This window comes from Clarias gariepinus, chromosome 14 (assembly GCF_024256425.1).
Source record: "Clarias gariepinus isolate MV-2021 ecotype Netherlands chromosome 14, CGAR_prim_01v2, whole genome shotgun sequence".
Classification (NCBI taxonomy): domain Eukaryota; kingdom Metazoa; phylum Chordata; class Actinopteri; order Siluriformes; family Clariidae; genus Clarias; species Clarias gariepinus.
Genome location: NC_071113.1, coordinates 31,266,198 through 31,291,716, shown reverse-complemented (window position 1 = coordinate 31,291,716; position 25,519 = coordinate 31,266,198). Strand labels below are relative to the sequence as shown.

The following is a 25,519-nucleotide window of genomic DNA, read 5'->3' as shown; positions in this document are numbered from 1 at the left end:
TGTGATGTGAAATTATACATTTCAGTTGACATTTTAACTGATTTATAAATGTTATTTTCTGTTTAACAAGAATGTAAAAATATTAATAAACACTACAACACTATATTTTATTCCTCTATCAGGTGGAAAGAAATCTCAGAAGGATGAGGTAAGGATAAACAGGAAGTTGTTTGTTAGCTGTTTCCTGTTGGACTGTAGATTTAGTGTTTGATGTTTTTATAGGTTACCATGACAACGGTGATTTATGAACCAGCAGGAAAATTTAAAATTCAGGATTAACACAAATCTACACTGAACAAATCTCCAGATGTCACCCAGATGTTTTAGTTTGTTACGTGTTTTAATATTGTTCTATAATTTCAATTATAATAAAAATTTCTACTAATGTTTCTGAACATCTGTTAATCTCTTTACATTATAAATGTTTTGTTATTTCTAGACCTATTGCCTCATGTGATTTTTTTGTTATAGAGGATTTTTGAAAAAACTCTCTAAAATCATGAAAAAGATATAAAGTGTTAAAAAATAAAGTGAAGTGTTGTTTTGCACTGCGTTTTAACGTGTAGAGAGCAGAGGGAGGAAGTGGTGTTAGTGTAGTTAATTCAGGTGAAACAGCAGGAAATCACAGCTTCTAGTGGTGAACAGCATCAGTCAGGTTGTTTGTGTTCACACACCTTACAAACATGAAACAATCTGTTTCTCTGAAAGTTCTGTGTAATGACACTGAAATCATTACACACATTACACTTTAACTGACACACACTGCAGTTACTCCCTGCATTATTCTTAATTCTTTACACAGTTGTAAACACTAGTGTAACAATATTGAGTTATAAACACTTGAACACAGAAGACTTAGTGTGTCCAAGGGGATCCTGACCTGTGGGGTCTCAGTATATATATATATACACACACACACACACACAGAGAAGAGGAGAGCGGTATATTCTGATTTACATCTCTTGAACATTTCTTTACATTTTGCGCTCGTCCTCATGTACACCTCCAGTACGTAAAGTTTAAATGTTGATGTAGCGGACTTTAAATAAATGGACTACTGACACCAGGCTCCTTAGTGAGATGAATCTGCTGTTTATTAACAGAGGACAGACAATTAACACACACACAGGCTGTTCTGAGAGAGCAGGTGCAACCGGTTCACTATCAATGTCACTCCCAGTATAACTCAAAATATTAATGATGAATAAAAATACCAGTTTTTCTTCTGTCCCATTAGATAAACAAATAAAGATCATAGACTTATAATAAAATAATATAAATGATTGTTTGTCTAATGAAAAAAAGGAAATTATTTCAATCGTTAAACAAAAAAAAAGTTTGCTGTACAAACAGTTACAAAAAACAAAAACAAACAACAACACTATACATACACACATTTTAAACTGGTTATTATTAATAGCTAATTAACAGCTCCCTTGTGCTCCTGCAGTAAACTGATTAAAAGAAGAAAAAAAAGAGGGATAGAAATGAAAAGTTAAAAAAATTGATCTTAGAGAAACAAACAACAAAAACACGTTTCAAACGGCCTGAAGTACCCTGCGAAGTACACTACACAGGGTGTTCAGCCACGTTAAGTGTAATTTCAAACTGCGGGGAGTGAAAATGTTCAGTTTAAAGGGAATTGTGAACGGTGTGGGGAACAAGTGAACAACAGGTGTTCACTTCACTGGAAAAGGAAATGAAAAAATGTCCCATCAGTCATTGCGTCTCAAAAAAAAATGGAGTTCGAAAAATATATTCATTTTCGATACTATCGAGGACGACATCATATTAAAAGGACACAACAATTTCAATTTTAATTTAATCAAGAAATCCTTGTATACAAAATCTCTGTAAATTTTTAATCAATTATTATAATTAATCAGTAATTTATTAATAAAAGTAATACACATTTATTAATATAAAATATAATTTTTATTAATATAATCAATATAAATAAAAGTTATACACATTTCAATAGTATGTTTTATAATGGTAACAGTTTTTATATACAGTACAGGCCAAAAGTTTGGACACACCTGCACTCATTCAATGTGTTCTCTTTATTTTCATGACTATTTACGTTGGTAGATTCTCACTGAAAGCATCAAAACTATAAATGAACACATGTGGAGTTCTGTACTTAACAAAAAAAGGTGAAATAACGGATAATGTTTTATATTCTAGTTTCTTCAAAATAGCCACCATTTGCTCTGATTATTGCTTTGCACACTCTTGGCATTCTCTCGATGAGCTTCAAGAGATAGTCACCTGAAATGGTTTTCCAACAGTCTTGAAGGAGTTCGCAGAGGTGTTTAGCACGTGTTGGCCCCTCTGCCTTCACTCTGCGGTCCAGCTCAACCCAAACCATCTCGATTGGGTTTAAGATCTCTTTGTTTTATCTTAACATGATTGAATCTAATACATGTGAAGTTGTTGAATTTCATGTAGAAACAACATAATTTATTCATGTTCATCTTGGAAACATGAAATTATTATGTACAAAACACATATTACATTTTAGTACATGTAACAGGTAGTCATGTTCATTTTTTTGAGTGTACATCTGCTATAGTGAGCTGGGACATATGACTACTTAAAACATTAGCACATTCCATAACAACACACACACACACACACACACACACACACACACACACACACACACACACACACACACCCACTGTGGGAACAGCAATTATCCTAACACTGCCTGTCTTTCCACCATGTGGAAAGAAACCAGAGTACCTGTGGAAACCCACCAAGCACAGGGAGAACATGCAAACTCCATACACACAGGTAGAAATCGAACCTGGACCCTGGAGGTGCCTGCAGACGGCCCTAACCACTACGCCACCGTCATAATTTACATTTCAGTTGTTTTAAAAATATGGAAGCTGGATTCCTAAAGAGTTTGATGCTAAAATTTGTTTACATTAAAAAATGTTTTAAAATGTACGAATTGATTCCAACGTGTACCTTCGGCTCCGCCCAGGTGCAGATTGTGACGCCTGTGTCTATCATTACCTGTGAATGATGGCTGATAATCGCCTGTGACACACCCACAGCATGACATAAAAGCTGATAATTGCATGTGATTATCTGCGCAAATACCACCGCCCGCCACCTGCCGCCCAAACAAACAAACAAACGTAATTTCCATTTCATATATAGATGTCAACACATTCAGGTAGTGTTTATTTCTAATTAAATATTACATTTTCTAAAATGAAGTAAGATTTTAATAATAGGATTCCTTTTTTACCGTTTTAAGGTAAAAAGCAAGAATAGATTTTTTAGGAAGAATGATTTGAGATTCAACGCTGTTGAGATTTAAAACATGATAATTTTTTCTTACCCATGGGACTAATGTTACAAAGCAAACAAAATGATCATGTCACCAGGCGTTTGGTCAAACATATAAATACTCTGTCTTTTGCTGTTAATGAACAGAGACATTTCTGACAGACAATGAGTTTGTGTGTTTGACGGAGTCTCTCAGTGAGCTTAATGAAGCACAGCGACAGACAGAGCAATTCATTTATTCATCTACAAAAATTTTTAACTTTACAACACTTCTTTTTCTATCCATTAAGTGACCACTAGAGTGGGTTAGTACATGCATGGTGCTGATGAAGGTAAGTAGACATGGAGGATGTTTAAAACAGATTTGGAAACGACATCAGGGTTTGATACAAACACTTTCCCATCAGTTGTGTTGTGTGTTAACAGAATGCTCCAGTACACACACACACGCATGCACGCACACACACACAGACACACACACACACACACACACACACACACACACACACACACACACACACACACACACAATTTCCCTACAAAACATGTACAGTACACAACTGAGGAGCATTTAAATACTTATCCAAAAGTCATAGAGACAGTTATATTAAATAAAAGGTTAAAAATAAATATTGAGAAAACTACCTCACTTAATTGTCACCCATTTTCTTAGTGAACGAGATGATTATTGACATAGAAATTATCTGATACTTATGAATGTGATTTAAATTACCTTAAATAGTCCATTCATGCTTAAAGACTCTCAAATTTGTCTGATTTAAAATAATTCTGCAAAGAAGAGTGGACCAAAATTTCTCCACAGCAATGTGAAACATTCATTGCCAGTTATCGCAAACTCTCACATGCAGTTGCCCAACAGTTATTAAATTAAGGGGTTAATTACTTTTTCACATAGGGCCAGGCAGGTTTGGACAGTTTTTTCTCCCTTAATAAATAAAATCATCATTTACTGTAAATACTGCATTTTGTGTTTACTTGGGTTACCTTTGTGTAATATTAAAATTTGTTTGATGATCTGAATTATTTTAAGTGTGACAAATATGCAAAAACAACAACAACAACAACAACAAAAAACAGGCAGACTTTTTTCACAGCAATGTATGTTAATAAAACATTAGTTTTGGCACACCAACAACTGCAATCAGCAGGTAGTCCTGTGGGACTGTGGGTAGTACAGGAAACCAGCAAACCAAGAAATTAAATCTTTTTTTTTACTTAAGTACATTCCCTGGACTTCGGCCATTGGCATACACAGACCCAGCAGCAATAGCCTTTACCTTTTTGGGTGCATTTTGGTAACCACTTCCTGGTAATTAATCATAACCTACAAAGGGTTTGAGTCCCAAACTTCATCTTCGGGATTAAATAAGGATTTGTGACCAAGTTGAAAACCTGAACCAGCTAAAAAGCATAAATACATAACTTTTAAAAAGATGCCATTTGCTACATGGTATGTTTACTTAAAAATATAATAGTAAACTGCTTTACATACATAATATATATATTAAATAAAAGTCTATAAAAAAGTTTGTTCCCTGGTCATTAGAAAACTCTGTCTTCTATCAAGCTGACTGATTTGTCAATCAGCATCTCTTTGCTTTCTATGAACCTGTATCCAAGCAATTTCATGGTGGGGCCGCAAACTTTCTGAACTATCTTCACATATTTAAGTGGTAAATTGAACCTCCATTTCTCAGCCTGCTGTGATGAGTTTCTTTTGGTGGAGTACATATCATCTTCATTATCAGGTGTTTGAGTATTCTGCAAGAGCCACTCCTTCACTTGGTCAGTGAACGGGATGCCGGTAAACTGATACATCTCAGCTGCTTTGCGCATAGGAAACAAGGCGATGTCCTCAAAACGCACTAGCATGTATCGCCCATTCAACCACGGGGGCCGTTTGAGACCCACTTCAGCAGCCATCCGGATGGACTCACATTGATCTCTGAGGCCGCCTATTTTGTTGTCATCCTCAGTAATGTCCCCGTCCTCTGTCATCTTCCGCCACTCCTCATCGTCTTGTGCGAAAGTCATCATGCGGGATGCTAATATGGCTCTGGGATCGCGGACCAGATGGATAACCTTCAAATCTAATCGTGGATCTTCTGTTAAAGATCGCAGTGTCTCTAGTCGCTCTATTCGTACAGACTTTATGGCATGATACTTTTTCTGCAGGCAGACTTGGGATGCTATCCTGATGTCCAGTGGACCGCAGCTCTGGTTATGACATTCGTAGGACCCGTCAGTTTCAGTCACAAATGGGGTGCAGGCGGGATAGCTGCACAGTGACTGGCTGGATTCAGGCCGAAATAATGTCATCTTTACAAGGCCCTTTTGTGGAGCCTCGAAGCTGTCCAGCATGGAAAAGTTGCATAAGAAAAGCTGATGGAGAGCGTCTCGATAAGCCTTTGTCAAAACCTCTTCTGGAACAAAATCGATTCCTTCACTTTCCAGCCTTTGCTGCACGTTCCAAAGAGGTTCAAACAGGTAGAACATTTCGTTGCCATGCTGGTTAAAAATCTCGCCCACAAATGAAGAGCCAGAACGTGTTGTTGCAAATATAAGAACGTGCTTCCTAACTTCACTGGGCTGTCTGACGTTCTTCAAAGGTAATTTTACTTTCAAATTGACCTCCAGTTCGGGAGATGCCAAATATCGACCTTTGATCTGGAGTGGACTCTGAGGTGTTGACTTCGGAGAGAGCTTGTCCAAGACCCTTATAACACAAAATCACAAGTTAGCATGCGGAAGACAACAACTCAGCTTTAACCTTAGTTTTCATGTTTTGTAATATAAAATTTTTCTATATTTCTAAAACTTTAACTGTGCCTCAATATCACATTTTTTCTATCAATGTCACATGATTCATTTACTTTGGACTTGACACACGTATGTTAATAAATGTCAATTTCAGTGGATACTGCCGTTGCCCCAACGTTGGTCCAAAAATTTCCCCTGTGTCACTTCTCTGCATTTGCTCTACTTGCTGACCATTGCTGTATGTATGTGTGCGCTTGTCAGGAATTATCACTACTTTCCACATTTCCACATTATATTCATAATTCTATAGTACACATGTGAACAATGTGTAAAAGGACAGACATTGCTTTTTTTTTGAGGATTGTTAGCTATTTTTGAGAATAATTTTTCCTAAATATTGTCTATAGAATTATTAATATTTAGTGATCACCCTTCCGTGAAACCAGAAAGTGCGCATCTGCTGACAGAAGTTGCTGGGGAATGGGGCCATGGAACTCTGCACTACACTACACTGGGTGAGAGATGCTATTACCCTCTCCTATGAGGCGCATGGGCTCACTTCGCCTCTAGGAACCAGGGATCATTTATCCAGGGGGATCGCCTCATCTACCGCACTAGCAGGAGGTATTCCCCTGCAGCAAGTGTGTGACGCGGTGGCGTGGTCCTTTCCGCACACATTTGTTAGATTTATAATCTGGATGTTCATGCCACTCCGGGCTCACAAGTCCTCGAGTCAGCTTCCCAGATATAGTTCAGAGACCTTCTCGGCCTTGTGCGCACACGCTGCACAACCTTGGGGTCCAGACACTTGCAGTGCGGTGGCGTTGGTATTCTCGTTCCCATAGCGTTTTCACGCAGCATCGAGTGTAACCTTTGAAAGGGAACGTCTCGGGTTACTTTGCTGTAACCCTGTTCCCTGAAAAGGCGGGAACGAGATGCTGCGTCCCAATGCCGCACTGCCTACGTGACCGGACGTCCGTTCAGACAAATTAATCTGAGAAATGTTTCCGGTTCACTCCTATTTATAACCTGCTGGTGCGTCTCATCAGATGCAGTCACCCGACTGAGTTATATAAGCCAAAATTTGGCGTGTTTGATACACACATGCTTTACAACCGGCAACATGACAAGATGTTTCCCATAGGGTTTTCACGCAGCATCTCGTTCCCGCCTTTTCAGGGAACAGGGTTACAGCAAAGTAACCCGAGACGTTCATTTTGGTACAGTTCATAAGGTATAACAGTTAAAATAAACCCCTGAATTTTTTTTCTTATGTTTTTTAAATAATAAATGCTTTGTGCTTAACTGTAAACAATGTCAAACAGGTCACTAGACCTAAAGAACCTAAAACCTCACCGAGATCAGGTTCTGCTGAAGCTAAACAGAAGCTAAAGTTTTGTGTCTCTTTGCTCCTAACTACAGGTGGGTTAATATTCCTTTAAAAGAGATGTAAATACCCTTGAGTAAGACATAAGAGTGTTAAGAATCTGTGGTGGTAACATAAAAAGCATGCAGTTTGTAGTTTTGCTGTAATATAGTGAGAAAGATGTTTACTTATGCACTATTATGCAAGGCTAATCGACCTGTTGCCAGTAAATACATTAGCATACTGAGCCAAAGCGAGGTTAGAACCATTATGGATTATTGCCATAGTATGTGCCAGTAACGTAAAAGGGCTAACATACAGTACATATTGTTTTGCATTAGGGCATTACATTTTTGCATGTTTATGCGGTTGTCAAATATATTTACTAAGGTAGTCGGCATGTAAAGCATATAATTTGACAGTTTTGCTAGGTTATTTACTGTTTGAATTGCTGTTTACTTTGTTTCATCTGGAGAAAAAAATGTGTGTGCTGTAAAACTAGAACAGTTGTTGAACTGAGAAATGTGGAAAACGTTTGTTTTTCTTAACATTTTGCTGGTCCAAAAGGAATATTTAGAAGAACATATTTTGAAGTCCATTTTAATGTACAATGCTCAAATCAATTATGTATTTCCACAGACTAGAGTCACTCTTCTCCAAAGATGCTATAATGTTGATGATGAAGATAATAATAATAAAGAACAGCGGAGCTACTGTACAGTGACCAAGCTAATGGTGAAAGTACCGAGGTGAATGATGATGAAAAAGATGCAGAGCCACCTGATATAAAAGACAATCTGAGGCAATGGGTACTTTGTATGCTTTATTTTCATTACTAGGTGTTTATTTTGTAGTTTATCATAATTATGGTTACAGTACATACATTTTCTTAGTTTGTAATAATTTTCATCACAAATACAACTAATAAATAGATTGGCCCTTCAGCAGTGTGCTATCTGGTAAGGAAAGAGTGAAAAGAGTAGTGTGGGCTGAATATTTCAGTAATGCATCTCAGCTACTGCAATACAGCAACTAAAATAGACACACACCCTTTTGTCAATACATTTTGACATTTAATATCCAGTCTTTCAGGTCATACAAGTATGGATGGAGAAAAAATGGATCATGATAGAGAAACATCATGATGCATATAGTGTGGTGTGTTTACAACAGCAACTTTGTATTATTTATAATTGAAATTAAAATAATTAAATAGTCTCAAAATACCTAAAAAAACTAAAATATTTGCCTGAATGCAGTACATGTACAATAAAGTTAAAATTCAGAAAAATTTGAAAATTTGAAAGTTGAATTGATGAAAAAAAAAAGGGGTAGAAAAAGGCTCACAAGCAACAGGGATTACCACAGCCTTAAATAGATTCTATTATCTATTCTTACAAGCCTTGGAATTTGTGGAACAGCCTGGCAATGGTTTGCTTCTTACCTAAAAGATAGGTTATATGAGGTAACATGGAGGGGATCTACATCTGCCCCACGTAGACTCTCTACTGGTGTTCCGCAGGGCTAAGTACTTGGTCCTCTTCTGTTCTCCCTCTATACCCAGTCTCTTGGTAAGGTCATATCATCGCATGGATTTTCATACCATTGTTATGCAGATGACACCCAACTTACTTTCTCCTTTCCTCCCTCTGACACTCAGGTTTCCACCTGGATCTCAGCATGTCTGGCAGACATCTCATCCTGGATGGCTGCTCATCAGCTGAAGCTCAATCTGTCACGGTCGGGGCTGGATAAGAGTGAACCCAAAAGCAGACAGTTCCTTCCAAGAGGTCTTATTAAAATCCAGGAATGTTTAGTGTGTTGGCGCAGTCCGAGCAGTGATGTGTGTGTGTGTGTGTGTGTGCTTGGTGACTGAAGGAATGGAAAAGCCTCTAGTGACAAGAGAGGAGGCGGGGCTATGACGTGAGGGAATCTCCACAATCCCGGAAGTAGAGAGCGGGAATCCTCTCGGGTCTTAGGGAGTGTTTCTTGATTTTAAAACGTTTAGCGCACCAAGGATGGAAAGCAGAAAGCGGCAATTTAATTCTTCTCTGTGAGAATGAAGGTCGTTGCGCAGCGCGAGCGCTCTCCTGTGATCCGCGAACACGGAAGTGTCTGTATCGTAGGGTGAAAGCCGGCTTGCGAAGAAGGAGACACGAAGGATGAGAAGAGTCGTCTTTACCAGGCAGGGGTCGGTATACCGGGGTCCAGTAGCGAGGGCGAACAAATCCAAATCCTAAGTACTTATCCGAAGTCCACAGAGCTTGCGAGGTCATGCACGTAAGAAAATACACAGGCAGATAATCCAAAGGGTTAGGCACAAGACGGAATCCTGAAAACGGGCGAGGTTGAACACAGAAATAGAGCAATGGGAAAAAACACTAATGAAACGGGACAAAAGGTACGCAAGTAAGATACATCGACGTGGAGTGAGATCTTCGCCGTCTATTTAAAGCCACCAATCTATTGCCAAATTGGGTATAGGTGTACTCAGCTAATCAGCCAGGGACGCACGGAAAACCTTGGGTGGAGCTATGATCTGGATGTGCTGGGTAGATTGTGCAGGTCTGTGACACAATCTAAGTAAAACCAAACTGTTGTTTATCCCTTGGGACTCATCCCCATGTCAAGACCTTGTGATATCCCTGGACAACAACCAAATCACTCCTTCAGCCACCACCCACAATCTTGTGGTAACCATGGACAATTATCTGTCATTTTCCCCACAAATTGCAACCTTACTCGCTCTTGTAGATTTCTTCTTTACAATATCAGAAGAATTCGCCCATTTCTTTCTTCACAGGCTACTCAGGTGCTTGTTTAGTCCCTTGTTATTTCAAGACTGGACTACTGCAACTCACTCCTGGAAGGCCTGCCTCTGTCCACGATTCGTGCTCTGCAACTGATCCAGAATGCAGCAGCACGTCTCGTTTTTAACCTTCCCAAGTTCTCCCACACCACAACACCACTTCTCCGCTCCCTGCACTGGCTTCCTATAGCTGCCCGTACAAAACGCTGATGCTTGCCTACAAAGCTAAAAATGGCCCAGCACCCACTTACCTCTCTGCTTTAATCACACCACGCACTGCACCACGTTCCCTCAGATCCTCCATCACTGCTCATCTCATCCCACCCTCTCTCAGGGATCTAGGGCGGCATTCATCCAGGCTCTTTTCTGTTCTGGCATCTAGGTGGTACTCCCCCCTGCCCACCCCCCCCCAAAAAAAAAAAAAACTCTTCCCAGTTGTGTTGGACTAATGGCACTTAGTTATTAACCTAGTTAACCCAGTGTAAGTATGTATCCAATGATTTTAACTTTAAAGCACTTTTTGTTAGTCGCTCTGGATAAGAGCATCTGCCAAATGCCTAAATGTAAATGTAAATTAATTGGGAAACTAAGCTATTTGTGGAAGATACAACAGTGGACTGCAGCTGAAGTCAGTGCTTCAAGAGCCACCACACACAGATGTATCCAGGACACGGGCTATGATTGTCGCATTCCTTGTGTCAAGCTGCTCTTGATCTAGAGACAATGTCAGAGGTGTCTTAACTGGGCTAAGGACACAAAGGATTGGACTGTTGCTCATTGGGCCAAAGTTCTCTTTTCAGATGAAAGTAAATTTTCTATTTTATTTGAAAATCAAGGGCCCAGAGTTTGGAGGAGGAAATGAAAGGCCCAGAATCTGAGTTGCTTAAGGTCCAGCGTTTTAACAGTTAGTGGTGGTTTGAGGAGCCATGTCATCTGCTGGCATTGGTCTACTGTGTTTAATCAGGTCCAGGGTTAGCGGAGCCATCTATGAGGAGGTTTTAGAGCACTTCATGCTTCCCTCTGCTGACCAGCTTTATGGAGATGCTAATTTCATTTTTCAGCAGGACATGGCACCTGCCCACGCTGCCAAAAGTACTAATACCTGCTTTAAGTACGATGGTGCTTGATGCATCAACCCTGTGCTTGATGGACAGGCAAACTCACCCGACCTAAACCCCACGGAGAATCTATGGGGTACTGTGATAAGGAAGAGGCAAGACACCAGACCTGACAATGCAGAAGAGCTGAAGGCTACTATCAGAGCAAACTGGGCTTCCATAACACCTCAGCAGTGTCACGAACTGATCGCCTCCATGCCTCGCCGAATTGCTGCAGTAATTCATGCAAAGTGAGCCCCTACCAAGTATTGAGAGCTGTACATGTTCATACTTTTCAGTAGTCCAACATCTCTTTGTTAATTATTTAAAAAAAAAATTCTTAAGTAATATTCTAATTTTCTAAGATATTGAATTTTGGGTTTTCCTCAGCTGTAAGCCATAATCATCGCAATTAAAGGAAATAAACACTTAAAATATATCAGTCTGTGTGTAATGAATCTGTATAATATATGAGTTTTACTTTTTGAATTAAATCACGAAAATAAATCAACTTTTTGATAATACTATATTTTATTGAGATGCACTTGTCCATTCGTGACTGTAACCATACAGTACCTAACTGTTATGTCTTCTTTTCTGTTTTCTTCTCTCCTGTCTTTGCTTTTCCCTTTCTCTCTCTCTCTCTCTATACCTTTCTCTTGTGCACAGATACATATGTTGCTCCTGAGCTGCCAGTGATCCAGACCCACCTGTCCTCTGGACCTGTCCGAGTAGTCCTGGTGTCTGGTTGGAGATCTCATCACATAGATGCCATTGCGGTCTGTCTGGGATGCGTGTGGTGATTGAGGATGGTTTCACTTTACCGTGTAGACTGTCCTGGCCCAGGCTGATGCTGACAGCTGTATTCTGAGAACATGTCAGCTGTGAGATGTAGTACCTAGTCATTGGGAGGTGGTTGTCTTTGCCACCATGCCTTTTTGGGCCTGTGTTGACTTCCAGCGCCCCCCTGTGTGGCAGCCTGCAATGGCAGCTCTGCTTGTTTTCGAGCTTCTTTCTTATTTTCCTTTTATTTTCGTAACTATTTATATTTAAGTTCTTAGCTATCTTTATTCTGACATCATGCACAACCGTTTCGTTATAGTTCTGGGCATTTTTCTGTGGTCTTTACTACTTTTTTCATCTGTGTTTGGAGATCCAGCGCGTGTTTCCTTTGTTAACACTCGGGATCAGCTGTTAGCTCTGCGCCCAGCAGCGGTGCTGCCGGCAAATATACCCAATATCCCCAGTGAGGTGAGAAGGAAGAGACGGGGGTGTTAAGTCGGGAGGGAGCGTCATCGCCTGAGAAGGAGACGTTACAGACCATCTATCCCATCTGTTATCATGGGAAATGTGAGGTCTCTCGGAAATAAGATGAATGAGCTGACAGCGCTAACCCGATCTCAGAGGGAGTACCGGCAGTGTAGCATCATGATGCTAACGGAGTCCTGGCTATCACTCTGCTAACACCGGACACGAACGTGGCGCTGCCCGGTTTCCAGCTGCTGCGAGCGGACAGGACAAGGGAGAGCGGTAAGAGGAAAGCAGGGGGGCTAGCAGTGTTTGTGAACGACAGTTGGTGTAACCCGGGGCACATCACTGTGAAAGAACAACTCTGCAGCAGAGACATTGAGCTATTAGCCATTAGCATGCGTCCTTACTATCTTCCACGGGAATTCTCACATGTACTCGCGATAACAGCGTATGTTCCACCCTCGGCCAATGCAGAGGCAGCCTTTGACTCTCTCCACTCTGTAGCCAGCAGACGGCAAACGCAATCGCCAGGAGCCCTTTTTTTTTTTTATATCTGGGGACTTCAATAATGTATCACTGGACTCTACACTGCCCACCTTCACCCAGTATGTGACATGCACCACCAAAGACAATAAAACATTGGACTTACTGTATGCCAATACAAAGGAAGCATACAGTTTATCACCTCTCCCTCCCCTGGGAAGATCTGATCACAACCTGGTGCACCTTGCTCCTGTGTACAAATCCCTAGTATGTAGGGAGCCACCAGTCACTCGCACAGTACAGAGATGGTCGGAGCAGAGCGAGGAGGCTCTAAAGGACTGTTTTGAGTCTACTGTGTGGGAGGTGCTTTGTGACGATCACGGGGAGGACATCGATAGCCCTGTCACCTGTGTGACGGACTACATTACCTTCTGTGTGAATAACACCGTACCCACCAGGACTGTGCGGTGCTTCTCAAACAACAAACCATTGTTTTATTACACTAGAAATAAAAGCTGTCCTTAAGCAGAAGTGGAGACCCTTCAAATCTGGAGACAAGGAGGAGCTGAAAAGGGTGCAAAGAGAGCTGAAAGGACTGATCAGGTCCTATAGCTGTCTTTCCTTTCATGGGAAAGACAGCTATAGGCAGAAGATGGAAAACCAGGTTCAGAGGAACAATATTAGTGAAGTCTGGAGAGGCCTCAGAACCATCTCAGGCCACAAAGATCAAAACTCTCTACCCATGGGGGATGTGGGGTGGGCAAATGAAATAAATCACTTTTTTAACAGGTTTGATTCTTCTAGGAGGTCTTTAACATTGGCTGCAGACACTCCCACCCCCACTGCTGCTGTTCCACCTCTGACCCAAGGATCACTTTACATCTCCTCTACACATCCTGCACACTTTTCCCCCACCCCCAACAACAGCATCCAGTACACATCCAACACACAGCTCCAGTCTGTCTTTCTCAGCCATTCAGGTCAGGAGGGAACTTAGGAGGATCAAAGCCAGGAAGGCTGCAGGTCCAGACAGCATCAGCTCAAGAGTTGTCAGGTCCTGCGCAGGTCAACTGTGTGGGGTGATGGAGCTCATTTTCAACATGAGCCTAAAGCTGGGGAGAGTTCCAAAGCTCTGGAAAACCTCTTGTGTGGTACCAGTGCCGAAGACTCCACATCCCATGGACTTAAACAGCTACAGGCCGGTGGCTCTGACATCCCATTTGATGAAGACCCTGGAGCGACTGGTCCTGGCTCAGCTTCGGCCCCTGGTGAGCTCATCACTGGACCCACTTCAGTTTGCTTACCAGCCTGGCACTGGAGTAGAGGATGCCATCATTCACTTACTGCATCGTTCCCTCTCTCACCTGGAGACTGCTGGGAGCACTGTGGGAATCATGTTCTTTAATTTCTCCAGTGCCTTTAACATCCTTCCAACAATCTTGAGGGACAAGCTGGAGTACACAGGAGTGAATCATCACCTCACAACATGGATACTGGACTACCTCACTAACCGACCACAGTACGTGAGATCTCAGGGCTATGTGTACGGGGGCTCCATAGGGAACGGTTTTGGCCCCATTCCTCTTCACCATATACACTGCAGACTTCACTCACAACTCCACCAACTGCTTCCTGCAGAAGTTCTCCGATGACTCTGCAAAAGTCGGCCTCATCACTGAAGGGGATGACAAGGAGTACAGGGAACTTAACAAGGACTTTGTAGACTAGTGCCAAAGGAACTACCTCCAGATCAACACTGGAAAAACCAAAGAGCTGGTGATACAAGGAAAAAAACCCTCTTGGCTGTCGCATCTGCTCTTCCTCCCTTATCTTTCCCCGCTTGCTTCTCTTGTCTGTCTTGTGATACTATTCAGAGACTCTCCTCGCCTTGCTCTTGAAAATAAAAAGGAATATGGATTTGATCAAGTGGTCTCTGAATAAAATTGACACGATCTTTTCGACGAGAAGTGTGGGTTCTGGGGAACCTACTTGTCCTGCTGGGACGTTTGCTGCTGGATACACGATGGACGGTTGGGAGAAGTGGCGCATTGTGCGCCTGGCCGCACTGTCTCTGGAGGATGTTAAAGATATCTACCTATTCGGAACTTTGATAACAGGGATTCTGCTGATTGGATTAAGTGGAATACTTGGATATCGAAAAATCTTAAAAGCAGTCAGTCTCAACCCCAAGAGACTGGCTGGCTGGGAAATATTGGTGACGAGAGCTGTCAGTAATCAGACTGTGGTTCTGGACCGCAAATTGGATAACATCTTGGTGAGACTAGCAGTTATGCAACGTGATTTGGACAAACCTGGAGACCAGTGATGGACATTAAATATCTGTGAAATTGGCAGATATTGACCGAAACCTGGAAAATATGATTTTCTTTTCGGCTGCCCCTTTTCCTTCCAGCTACTGCATTTCAAGGCCGTGGCTGGAGACATAACAAACTCCCCGAAGACCAAGATAACGAGACGCTCTGGAATCCTACTTCCCTTCCCCCCCTCAAGGACACCTGGCGCAGACTATTACGGGATGTTACAGGCTTACAACTGACACGCACGCACTCACGCACACACATAACAGCTACAGATAGACACTCTACCTTCCCCATATCCAACGCCTTCGTGTGCTTATTCCCTTCAGTGTGGGCAGGCGGAATCGGGACCAGCGCTCTCTAGCTGCAGGGACTGGAGCTGTTTGCCTACATTGGACATTTCCTATCCCCTGTACCCTAATTGTTGCAATGTTTATGTCTTGTGTTTACATGTTTTTATGTGCTCGTTGCTGAGGTATTTTTTGTACCCCTGATCGCACACTGCCCTTTTCGAAGGACAGTCTGGGAGGGGATTTTTTACCCTCGTTATCCTAATGTATCTATTCCTTATCTTCTATGATGTCGCCGGTTAGGTGGCTGCCGTCGCGACTCTGTGGTCGCACAAAATCATTTCACTGCATATTGTACTCTGTATTATTGTGTATGTGACAAATAAAATTTGAATTTTAATTTGAATTTGATAGACTTCCGCAGGCACAAACATCCTCCACTACAACCACTGAACATTCAAGGCATGGTCCTTAAGTCTGTGGAGAGTTATAGGTACCTTGGTGTTCATCTGAACAATAAACTGGACTGGACTCATAATTCAAATGCACTCTACAAAAAAGGGCAGAGCAGGCTCTACCTGCTGCGGAGGCTCAGGTCTTTTGGAGTGCAGGGCCCACTTCTGAAGTCCTTTTATGACTCTGTGGTGGCATCAGCTATCTTTTATGGTGTAGTCTGCTGGGGCAGCAGTATCTCTGCTGGGGACAGAAAGAGACTGAACAGGCTGATTCGGAGGGCCAGCTCTGTTCTAGGATGCCCTTTGGACCCAGTGGAGGTGGTGAGCGACAGGAGAATGGTGGCTAAGCTGTCATCCCTGTTGGATAACATCTCCCACCCCATGCAGGAGTATTTGACAGCACTTAGCAGCTCCTTCAGTGGCAGGCTGCTGCACCCACAATGTGGAAAGGAGAGATTCTGCAAGTCTTTCTTACCAACTGCTGTTAGACTGTACAACTTAGACTCCGACCACATACGCACAAACAAACGCACAAACGAACAAACACACACATTAAATACACCATTGTAGTTATGTGCAATATTATGACGAAACATTTAAAACTTTATAGTGATGTGCAATATCTCCAGTTATGTGCAATACTATGGTGGAATATGCAATTTTTCTTTCTGTCTCGGGGAACCACCATATCTCGGCAAAGTGCAATTTAAAACATTTAAAACATTTAGAATATTACTGTAAATGCCATTCACTCCCTTTATGTATACATATATTCATTGAGTACAAACATATTACTTAGTCAACTGTGTTTACTTATTGTCTAAGTATATATTTATGTAAATATTTTTTACTACACAGATGTCCATATTTTATAGCCAGATTGTATAGTATACATTTATACTGTTAGTATTTGTTATTTTATTTCCCCTATTTTTATTTTATTTTACTTTATTTTGTTTCTTAATTTTTAACTTTGTACTGTCCACTTGCTGCCGTGGCAAAACAAATTTCCCACTTGTGGGACTAATAAAGGTTTATCTTATCTTATCTGAACCACATGTAGAATTGTTCACTTCTTCTCTAAAGGAGACTTTCACCGGTTGTGAAGCACGTGTGTGTCAAACACGCCAAATATTTTGGCCTCTATAACCTCATGCAGGTGACGTCAACCGATGAGGTGCACCTGGAGGTTATAAATAGGCATGAACCGGAAACACCCTCAGGTCAATTTTGTCTGAAGGATGTCCAGTCACGCATGCAGTGCGGCATTGTAGCGCAGCATCTCGTTCCCGCTTTTTCAGGGAACAGGGTTACAGCAAAGTAACCCGAGACGTTCCCTTTCAAAAGCTACACTCGATGCTGCGCGAAAGCGCTATGGGAACGAGAATACCCACTCCGCCGCACTGCAAGTGTCTGGACCCCCAGGGTTGTGTCGTGTGCGCACAGTACCCCCAAGGAGTCCTAGACCCCGCAAGCCTGGCATCCAACCATGCCTGACCGATGTCTTGCGGGAAGGCAGCCTGCCGCATGCCATGTTTGGAAGCCCCTCTTGCCGGAGCAATAGATAAGGCAAGCTTCCTGGTCGAACGGCCCTAATCACTAGAGGCGAAGTATGCCACGCGCCTCATAGGCTAGAGCAATAGCATCTTTAACCCGACTCGTCTAATGGCGACGGCCCTTGGGCTGCGGCCCTACGACATATGAAACCCTGCTCTAATTTACGGCCCCGGCTTAATGCAGAGGTGCTCTGTAAATTGAAGAGCATGAGCTGGACACAGCGAATGAAGACTTACTGCTCCGGAGCTAACGGCGGAGGACCGAAGGCTTCGACTGTGGGAGATAGTTGGGTAAGAATGCAGAACGGCCTTTTTTTTTTTTTTTGCAGAAACTTCCAGCACTGTAACAGTTTGGCAGTGGACTGGGTCTACATGTTTTATGTCCTGGAATGTAAAAGATCCTGGAGGACAGAATTTGTCCTGTCCTCCTAGGCTAGGGCACTAGCATCTCCAACCCAACTCGTCTAATGGCGGCTGCCCTTCGGCTGCGGCCCCAAGACATATGAAATCTGCTCTGATTTACGGCCCTGGCTTAATGCAGAGGTGCGCTGTAAATTGAAGAGCATGAGCTGGACACAGCGAATGAAGTCTTTACTGCTCCAGAGCTAACGGCGGAGGACAGAAGGCTTCGACTGTGGAAGATAGTTGGGCTGAAATGTAAAAGGTCCCGAGGGACAGAATTTCTCCTGTCCTCCTAGGCTAGGGCACTAGCATCTCTAACCCGACTCGTCTAATGGCGGCTGCCCTCCGGCTGCGGCCCCAAGACATATGAAATCTGCTCTGATTTACGCCACTGGCTAGTGCGGTGGTGTACTGTAAATCCTAGGGAGCATGAACTAGACGCAGTTAATGAAGTCTTACTGCCCCGTAGCTGTAACGGCGGAGAACAGAAGCTTCGAAGACAACTGCAGAAGATAGTTGGGTGAGGATGCAGAATAGCTCTAGCTAGCCAATGGCAAAGCCCAAGCACAATAAGAAGGCTGATGAGGCCCGTGAATAAGCCTGCAACTAAGGGGTGCTTTCCACCAGCCCCATCAGTCAGGACGTAGGTGAGGAGCGGCTACGTATGTTCTGAGTGCACTAGGGCAAAAGCCTGAGGTCAATTTTCTTGCAGAAGCTCCAGCACTGAAGCAGTTCGGCAGTGGACTGGGTCTGCATGTTTTGCCATGTCCTAGTGTAGTTTTCCACGCTAGGACATGTTAACCTCCTGACTGCTGGAGGGAGTATTTCAGGGCCAGAAATAGAGTCATCGTTTCGGGGCAATTGATGTGCCACACGAGCAGATGACCTCTCCAGATCCCTTGGGCTGGGCGGCCATCTAAGGCCGCACTCCGGCCCCTAAGGGAAAAACGTCTGCCGTTAGCAACTTGCGACGACAGGACGGACCTAGAGTGGGACCCAGGGTCAAAGACGAGGGTCTGAACCACATAAAAAGGGTACGAAGCTCCCGGCGCGTAACCCTTATTACCTCTGGGGATTGGCCCTTGGGTGAAATCCCCAGGCACTTAGCCACCACAGAAGCGGTGAAAGTTACTTCGTGCTTAGCTTGAACTCCTTTAAAGTGTTCAGAATGGACTCGACGCGCGCAGGAGACAGCTGTGCCCTCATTGCGGTCGGATCTCACATGACACTCAATGTATACTTTGTGTAGGAAAGAGAATGCTTTCCGTGGCGTTGAGACTCGATCCTAAAGAAAACGAGGTGAGCTACGATGACATGTTAATGCCAAGGCGCTAGCTCCATGAAGAGGGTACGAAGCTCTCGGCGCGTAACCCTTGTTGCCTCTCAGTTGCTGGAGGGAGTATTTCAGGGCCAGAAATAGAGTCATCGTTTCGGGGCAATTAATGTACCACACGAGAAGATGACCTCTCCAGCTCCCTTGGGCTGGGCGGCCATCTAAGGTCGCGCTCTGGCCCCTAAGGGAAAAATGTCTGCCGTTAGCAACTCGCGACGACAGCACGGACCTAGAGGGGGACCCAGAGTCAAGGACGAGGGTCTGAACCACATAGAAAGGGTACGAAGCTCCCGGCGCGTAACCTATGTTGCCTCTGGGGATTGGCCCTTGGATGAAATCCCCCGGCACTGAGCCACCACTGAAACCACTCTGGGAGCAGTGACGTTACCACCTCGCCTAGCTTATACTCCTTTAGAGTATGCTTTAATGAGTTCGGCGCGCGCAGGAGACAGCTGTGCCCGCGTTGCGCTCGGATTCCACATGACACTCAACCTCATACCTCATGTAGGAAGGAGAACGCTTTATGGCGTTAGGGCTCCACCCTAAGAAGTGAGGTGAGCTAGGGCGACGTATTGACGCCGACGGAGGGGTGGTGATGGTGGTGGCTGTTAGGTGTTCGGTTTCCTGAAACACGGCAGGAGGAACCCGAGCAACTAACACTTTGTCCTGAGGATACTGGTTTTGCACAGTGCTTCGTGCTTAAGGAGACATAGCTGGCAGTAGGTTCCCCGCTGCCAGCCTCTCTAAAGGTGCACGAACTTTAACACCTCGGCTAAATGGGTGTATCACTGGAGACCGCTGCTCTCCGAAGAGGATTTTCTCTTTTCCCAAGAGGATGAGCTCCCAGGGAAGAGATAGCCCGTGAGCGTCTCTCTGATCTGGGACATCATCATAAAGGACCGCGCTTTCATCCATGACATTGGAACAAACCAAATGTCAATAGCACAAAAACACAGGATAAATATGGCTTATTCCATGAAAGAGTTAAATCATGGAGGTCGCCAGGAGGGGAGGGGCCATCACTGAGGCCCCTCCTCCTCCGGCCACCCGACAGACACCTGTCGGCTGACCGTGAGCGTTTGGGGGATTTATTTAATTAATTAATTTTTATTTTTACCGCGAATCGAGGTGTACGCGTCGGACCACGCGTTACCACCTCTAACACAAACTAACACACCGGCTCATCACTAGAGGAGCGCTCTGGAGTGATAGTTTCCATCTCCGCGGGAGCGAGAGAGAAAGTTCTTCCCCCCTTCACCAGAAGCGCCGAAGCGCGCTGGAGAAGTGGAAGGTAAAAGACCCATAATCCGGCGAGAGAGCGAGAGAAATGCGGCCAGATTGCATGCCAGAAATGCGCTGCGGGTCGCGGTTTCACTTTAAGACGGCGAACCCGAGCGCGCGGGACATTAATAGGGAGAAAATCGCAATACTTACCTGCTCCCTGAAGCCCGAGATAGCGTGCTCCTCCCCCAAACACTCAAACAGAAAACGCGAAGATCGCCCTCAGCGAGATATTCTTCTACACGGAGGGACGGACTCGTGTCTAACTCGGCCATCTTTCTGGTGAGTAGTAAGACACTTCTATTTTCGCTTTCTGTTAAAATGCTTGCACACACGCACACACACAACATGGATCCTGAAGAGAAAATGATCTGAGGGTGTTTCCGGTTCATGCCTATTTATAACCTCCAGGTGCACCTCATCGGTTGACGTCACCTGCCTGAGGTTATAGAGGCCAAAATATTTGGCGTGTTTGACACACACGTGCTTCACAACCGGTCACGAGGAATCGTTTCCCATAGCGCTTTCGCGCAGCATCGAGTGTAGCTTTTGAAAGGGAACTTTACTGTCACAGGCCTGTCACTGTCCTGTAGTTGATGATGGCCAGGGAGTGGCTGTGGATTGTCTGTGGGTGCACCCTTTGTCTCCTTGATGGCACGGGACAGACTGGTTCTTGCTGTTCTTAGGGCCACCTTGTTAAATGTTCTTAAGGCAGAGTCAACAACAATATAATTGATGCCCTTGCTAATACAACTTGTGTGATGTCACATACTCCTCCAAGTATTGATGATGCAGTTTGTTGCAGCCTCCCTGAAAATGTGCCAGTCAGATGTACTGTAGCAGATGCAATAGGGGGTAAAAAATGGAGTAGCTCAGTGGTTAAGGCATTGGACTACGGTTCGGAAGATCCAGGGTTCAAACCCCACAACCACCAAGTTGCCAGTGGTGTGCCCTTGAGCAAGGCCTTAACCCTCATCTGCTCAGATGTGTAATGAGATAAAAAAAAAAAAATGTAAGTCGCTTTGGATAAGAGCGTCTGCCAAATGCCTAAATGTAAATGCAATAGTCACCAGAGTCTCCATGCTGAGCAGTTTGCTGGTGTTGGATGCAGTAAAGTTTGTTTTCCAGAAAAGGGATAAATAGGAGAATGGGAGATCTGGTCTGCTAGGGTTAGTTTTTAGCCTAGCATGGAGCCTTGTTGGCTCTGATTTTTTACATAAAGCTTGTGACATCCTCTCCCCTGATCCCTGTCATCAGGGTATGCCAAAGCCTGGAGGCCTAGACCAGTGGCGTTTTCTCTTGGACACCAAGGAAAGCCAGGCTTCCACAGTTTTTTTCAGCCTGTACTTGTCATTGAAAAAACAAAACAAAACAAAAACCTTCAACAGGTGTGTGTGTGTGCTGTTGTTGACTGACCCAGGCAGGTTTAATGTGAGTATGAGTTTATCCACTTGCTCGTTGTAAATACGCTTGACTGCTTTTCAGCACATACAGCCATGGCCAAAAGTTTTGGCCCTTAATTTGATTAACAATATGCCAGGGTAAATTGCAGAAGTCTTGAAAAAGAAGTATCACCACTGCATACACTTAATGTAATTGTAAATAAAATCTTTGACACTTATGAAATGCTTGTAATTATACTTCAGTATACCAGAATAACATCTGACAAAAAGATCCTAAAACAAAGACACAGCAGACTTTATGAAAATGAATATTTGTATCATTCTCAAAACTTTTGGCCCCTGGCTGTACTGTATAATCTCTCCAGTGCGCGTGCGCACACACACACACACACACACACACACCTAAATCTCACTCTCTTTATTCCTCCCACTGACTCAATGCAGCAGATGAAACTCAGAAACTGGACATCTTTTACTCAGATTCATGTTCCATGCCACTCACCTGACCTTCACTCCCCTTACAGAATGGCGCATGACCACGCCCCCGCCACCACAATCACTCTCTGTTATAAACCTTTATTGATCTAATAGTTTTATTGTAATATATAAATCACATTTTCACGCAGTATGTGTTAATGAAATACGTGGATTCTATCCATGAGACATTTCATTTCTTGATTGCTTTAGGTCACAATGGTAAAAAGGAAATTAAAGGTGTTTTAAAATATTGTCAAATTTTTCATCCAGAAAAGGCTAAAGTGGGGGCAGGAAGAAGATATAAAGAGAAATACAGGAGGGAAAGTGAGTAGGCAGGAGAGACCAGGAGAGAGAATCAGAGGGTGAGACAGAAGTAAGCGGTGATGGTGAGGCAGACAGATGATCCTGCTGTAGTTCAAGTTGGACCTCAGGGTATGATTTCAGGCTAACTGTCGGCCGTCAGCTCTGTCAGTAGCAGTTAGTTAGTTTCCAGGCATAAAAGGATATGGTGGCAGAGCTAAATAACTGGTTAAAAAACTAAAAATCATCATCTGTCAGTGATAAATGGTGTTTGTCAAACTGTTGCATCAAAGCGATATCACACTCGAGGTCATTAAGCAGCTCTTCATGTTTATGAATTAGATTTTTCTTCTGTGAGCTACAGAACTGACTGCTCGCTTATCTTCATGAAAAAAATGAATTCCTCTGTTTTTGTTAATTCCTGCATAATCCCAGTCCCAGTACAAGCATCTGTTCACACCCAGACTCCTCTCCTTCATTCTGGTACATTTTTCTGACAAGCATTCTGATCAAAACAGTGCACTTCCTTTTCCTTTTATGTTTTATCTGATTAGAGCAGATGATCTGTTGATCCTGAAAAATATTGACCTTTGGCTTCTCAAATCTGGTCCAAAATTCTTCTCCAAATTTTAATCACTAATATCATTTCAGAGAAGCAGATCAGAACATTTAGATAATTAGAGGAAGCGTGCTTTAAGGATGTAGAGATAAATGCTTACTTGGAGAAGATGTTGTTCTCCTTCTCAACGATGACCACAGCCACGATGAACAACAAGGAGAAGATGTACTTCTTCATAACGTTGATTACTGTGTGCCCAACCTCCAATATTCTTCTCAGCTTTAACACACACACACACACACACACTGCCTAATTCTGAAACACAGCACACACAGAAACCAAAAACACATCAGCATGTTACCGAAGTGTGACAGACGCAAGCCTCCTGATGTTCCTTTTGTGATCTTAATGAATAATAAAAATAAATAAATAAAAAGTTGTAGGAAATGGGAGTAAAGTTTTGGAGAGAGTTAAGACAGGATTTTTATTTAGTTTTATTGGTATTTTTACTCCATCCACACTACAGGCAATTTGAAAACGCCAATTATCCTGATCTGCATGTATTTGGACTGTGGGAAGAAACCAGAGTACCCAGAGGAAACCCACCAAACACGGGGGCAACATGCAAACTCCATGCACACAGACCCCAATGCAGGAATCAAACCTGGATTCCAAAGGTACAAGGCCACAGTGCTAACCACTAAGCCACCGTGCACTTTTCCACAGTTTGTTATTTAAAAATTGATTAAATTTATAATTTTTCTCAAAATTGTACAAACAATACGACATAATGACAACGTGAAAGAAGTTTGTTCAAATTCTTTGCAAATTTATCAAAAATAAAAAATGAAATAATCATATGTACATAAGTATTCACAGCCTTTGCCATGACAAATTTTTTTTATCTCAGGAGCATCCTGTTTCCACTGATCATCCTTGAGATAATAAATCCAGCTGAGTGGACATGATTTGGAAAGACACACGGCTGTCTATATGAGGTCCCACAGTTAACAATGCATGTCAGAGCACAAACCAAGCCATGCAGTCCAAAGACTTCAAAAGGAACCTGAAGGACTCTCAGACCATGAGACACACATTTCTTTTTGTTGAAGCACCTTTGGCACCAATTACAGCCTCAAGTCTTTTTGAGTATGATGATCCTGGCTTTAGGTCAGAGATGCCGCCAGTGTATCTTATTTGATGCTGATAAGATTACAAAAATAAACCTTTGAGTGTTTCACATGAGCTGTGCTGTAAAATATAAGAGCAGCACCGTCTAGAGTAAATTGGATACCATTCCAGTCTTACAGGCCAGCCCCACCCTCGAAAGAATTCCAGTTGTGTAAAACACACAGCACCACCTGAACAGCCGGAACCCTTATGTAAGCTATTTTGTATTATAGCGATATTTATTTGTTAATATTGGGATGGGCCCAAAGCATTCTACAGCTACTATATATCAATAACTCTGACATGAATAATTAGATTTAAAACCCCTGGCTTGCTTTAGAGTCTAAGATTGTTGTCTTACTGCTAAAGTTAAAGGGGAACTTTAAATCTTATACCTACATATATCAGTTTAAAGGGACCTACTCTACAACAATAGATTTATTTTTATGGGTTTTATTTTATTTGTTATTTTTTTCCAGAATTATAAAGAAATTTAAATTGATAAAGCAAATTGCATTTGTTAACGTAACTGTGCCAAGATCCAGTTCTTTACACTATTCTATGGTCACAATGAAGAAAAATTAATTCTAGTGTAGTATTCTCCCCAAACTCACTGAATAAAGTGTGTCAATATAATTGTGTCAGGAAAGATGTTTCAACTCATTAGCAAGGAAAAATTTCAGATTAGAAGATAATCGAACCCAGTAAGCTGAGTTCACAGTGACCGATCCCAAGTGAAAAATGAGTACGCCAAGTATAACCATTTGTACAGTATACAATATAAAGTATAACTAAATATAACCATTTTTAGTTTTTGTATTTCTTTTTTTTTTTATGTTTTACAACTTTACATCTAGGCTTCAGCACACACCTTAAACTATA

The 25,519-nt window shown here is 42.7% G+C and overlaps 1 protein-coding gene across 1 annotated transcript; it reads right to left on the bottom strand.

Annotated features, from left to right (window-relative positions):
* Positions 1–4,302: 4,302 nt before the first annotated feature.
* Positions 4,303–23,746, bottom strand: LOC128540935 (carbohydrate sulfotransferase 3-like). Its single transcript, XM_053510933.1, has 2 exons — positions 23,628–23,746; positions 4,303–6,043 (listed from the first exon to the last, which is right to left on the bottom strand). Exons 1-2 carry the CDS (start codon positions 23,702–23,704, stop codon positions 4,870–4,872), a joined length of 1,251 nt encoding a protein of 416 aa, XP_053366908.1. The 5' UTR covers positions 23,705–23,746; the 3' UTR covers positions 4,303–4,869.
* Between the last annotated feature and the right edge of the window lie 1,773 nt (positions 23,747–25,519).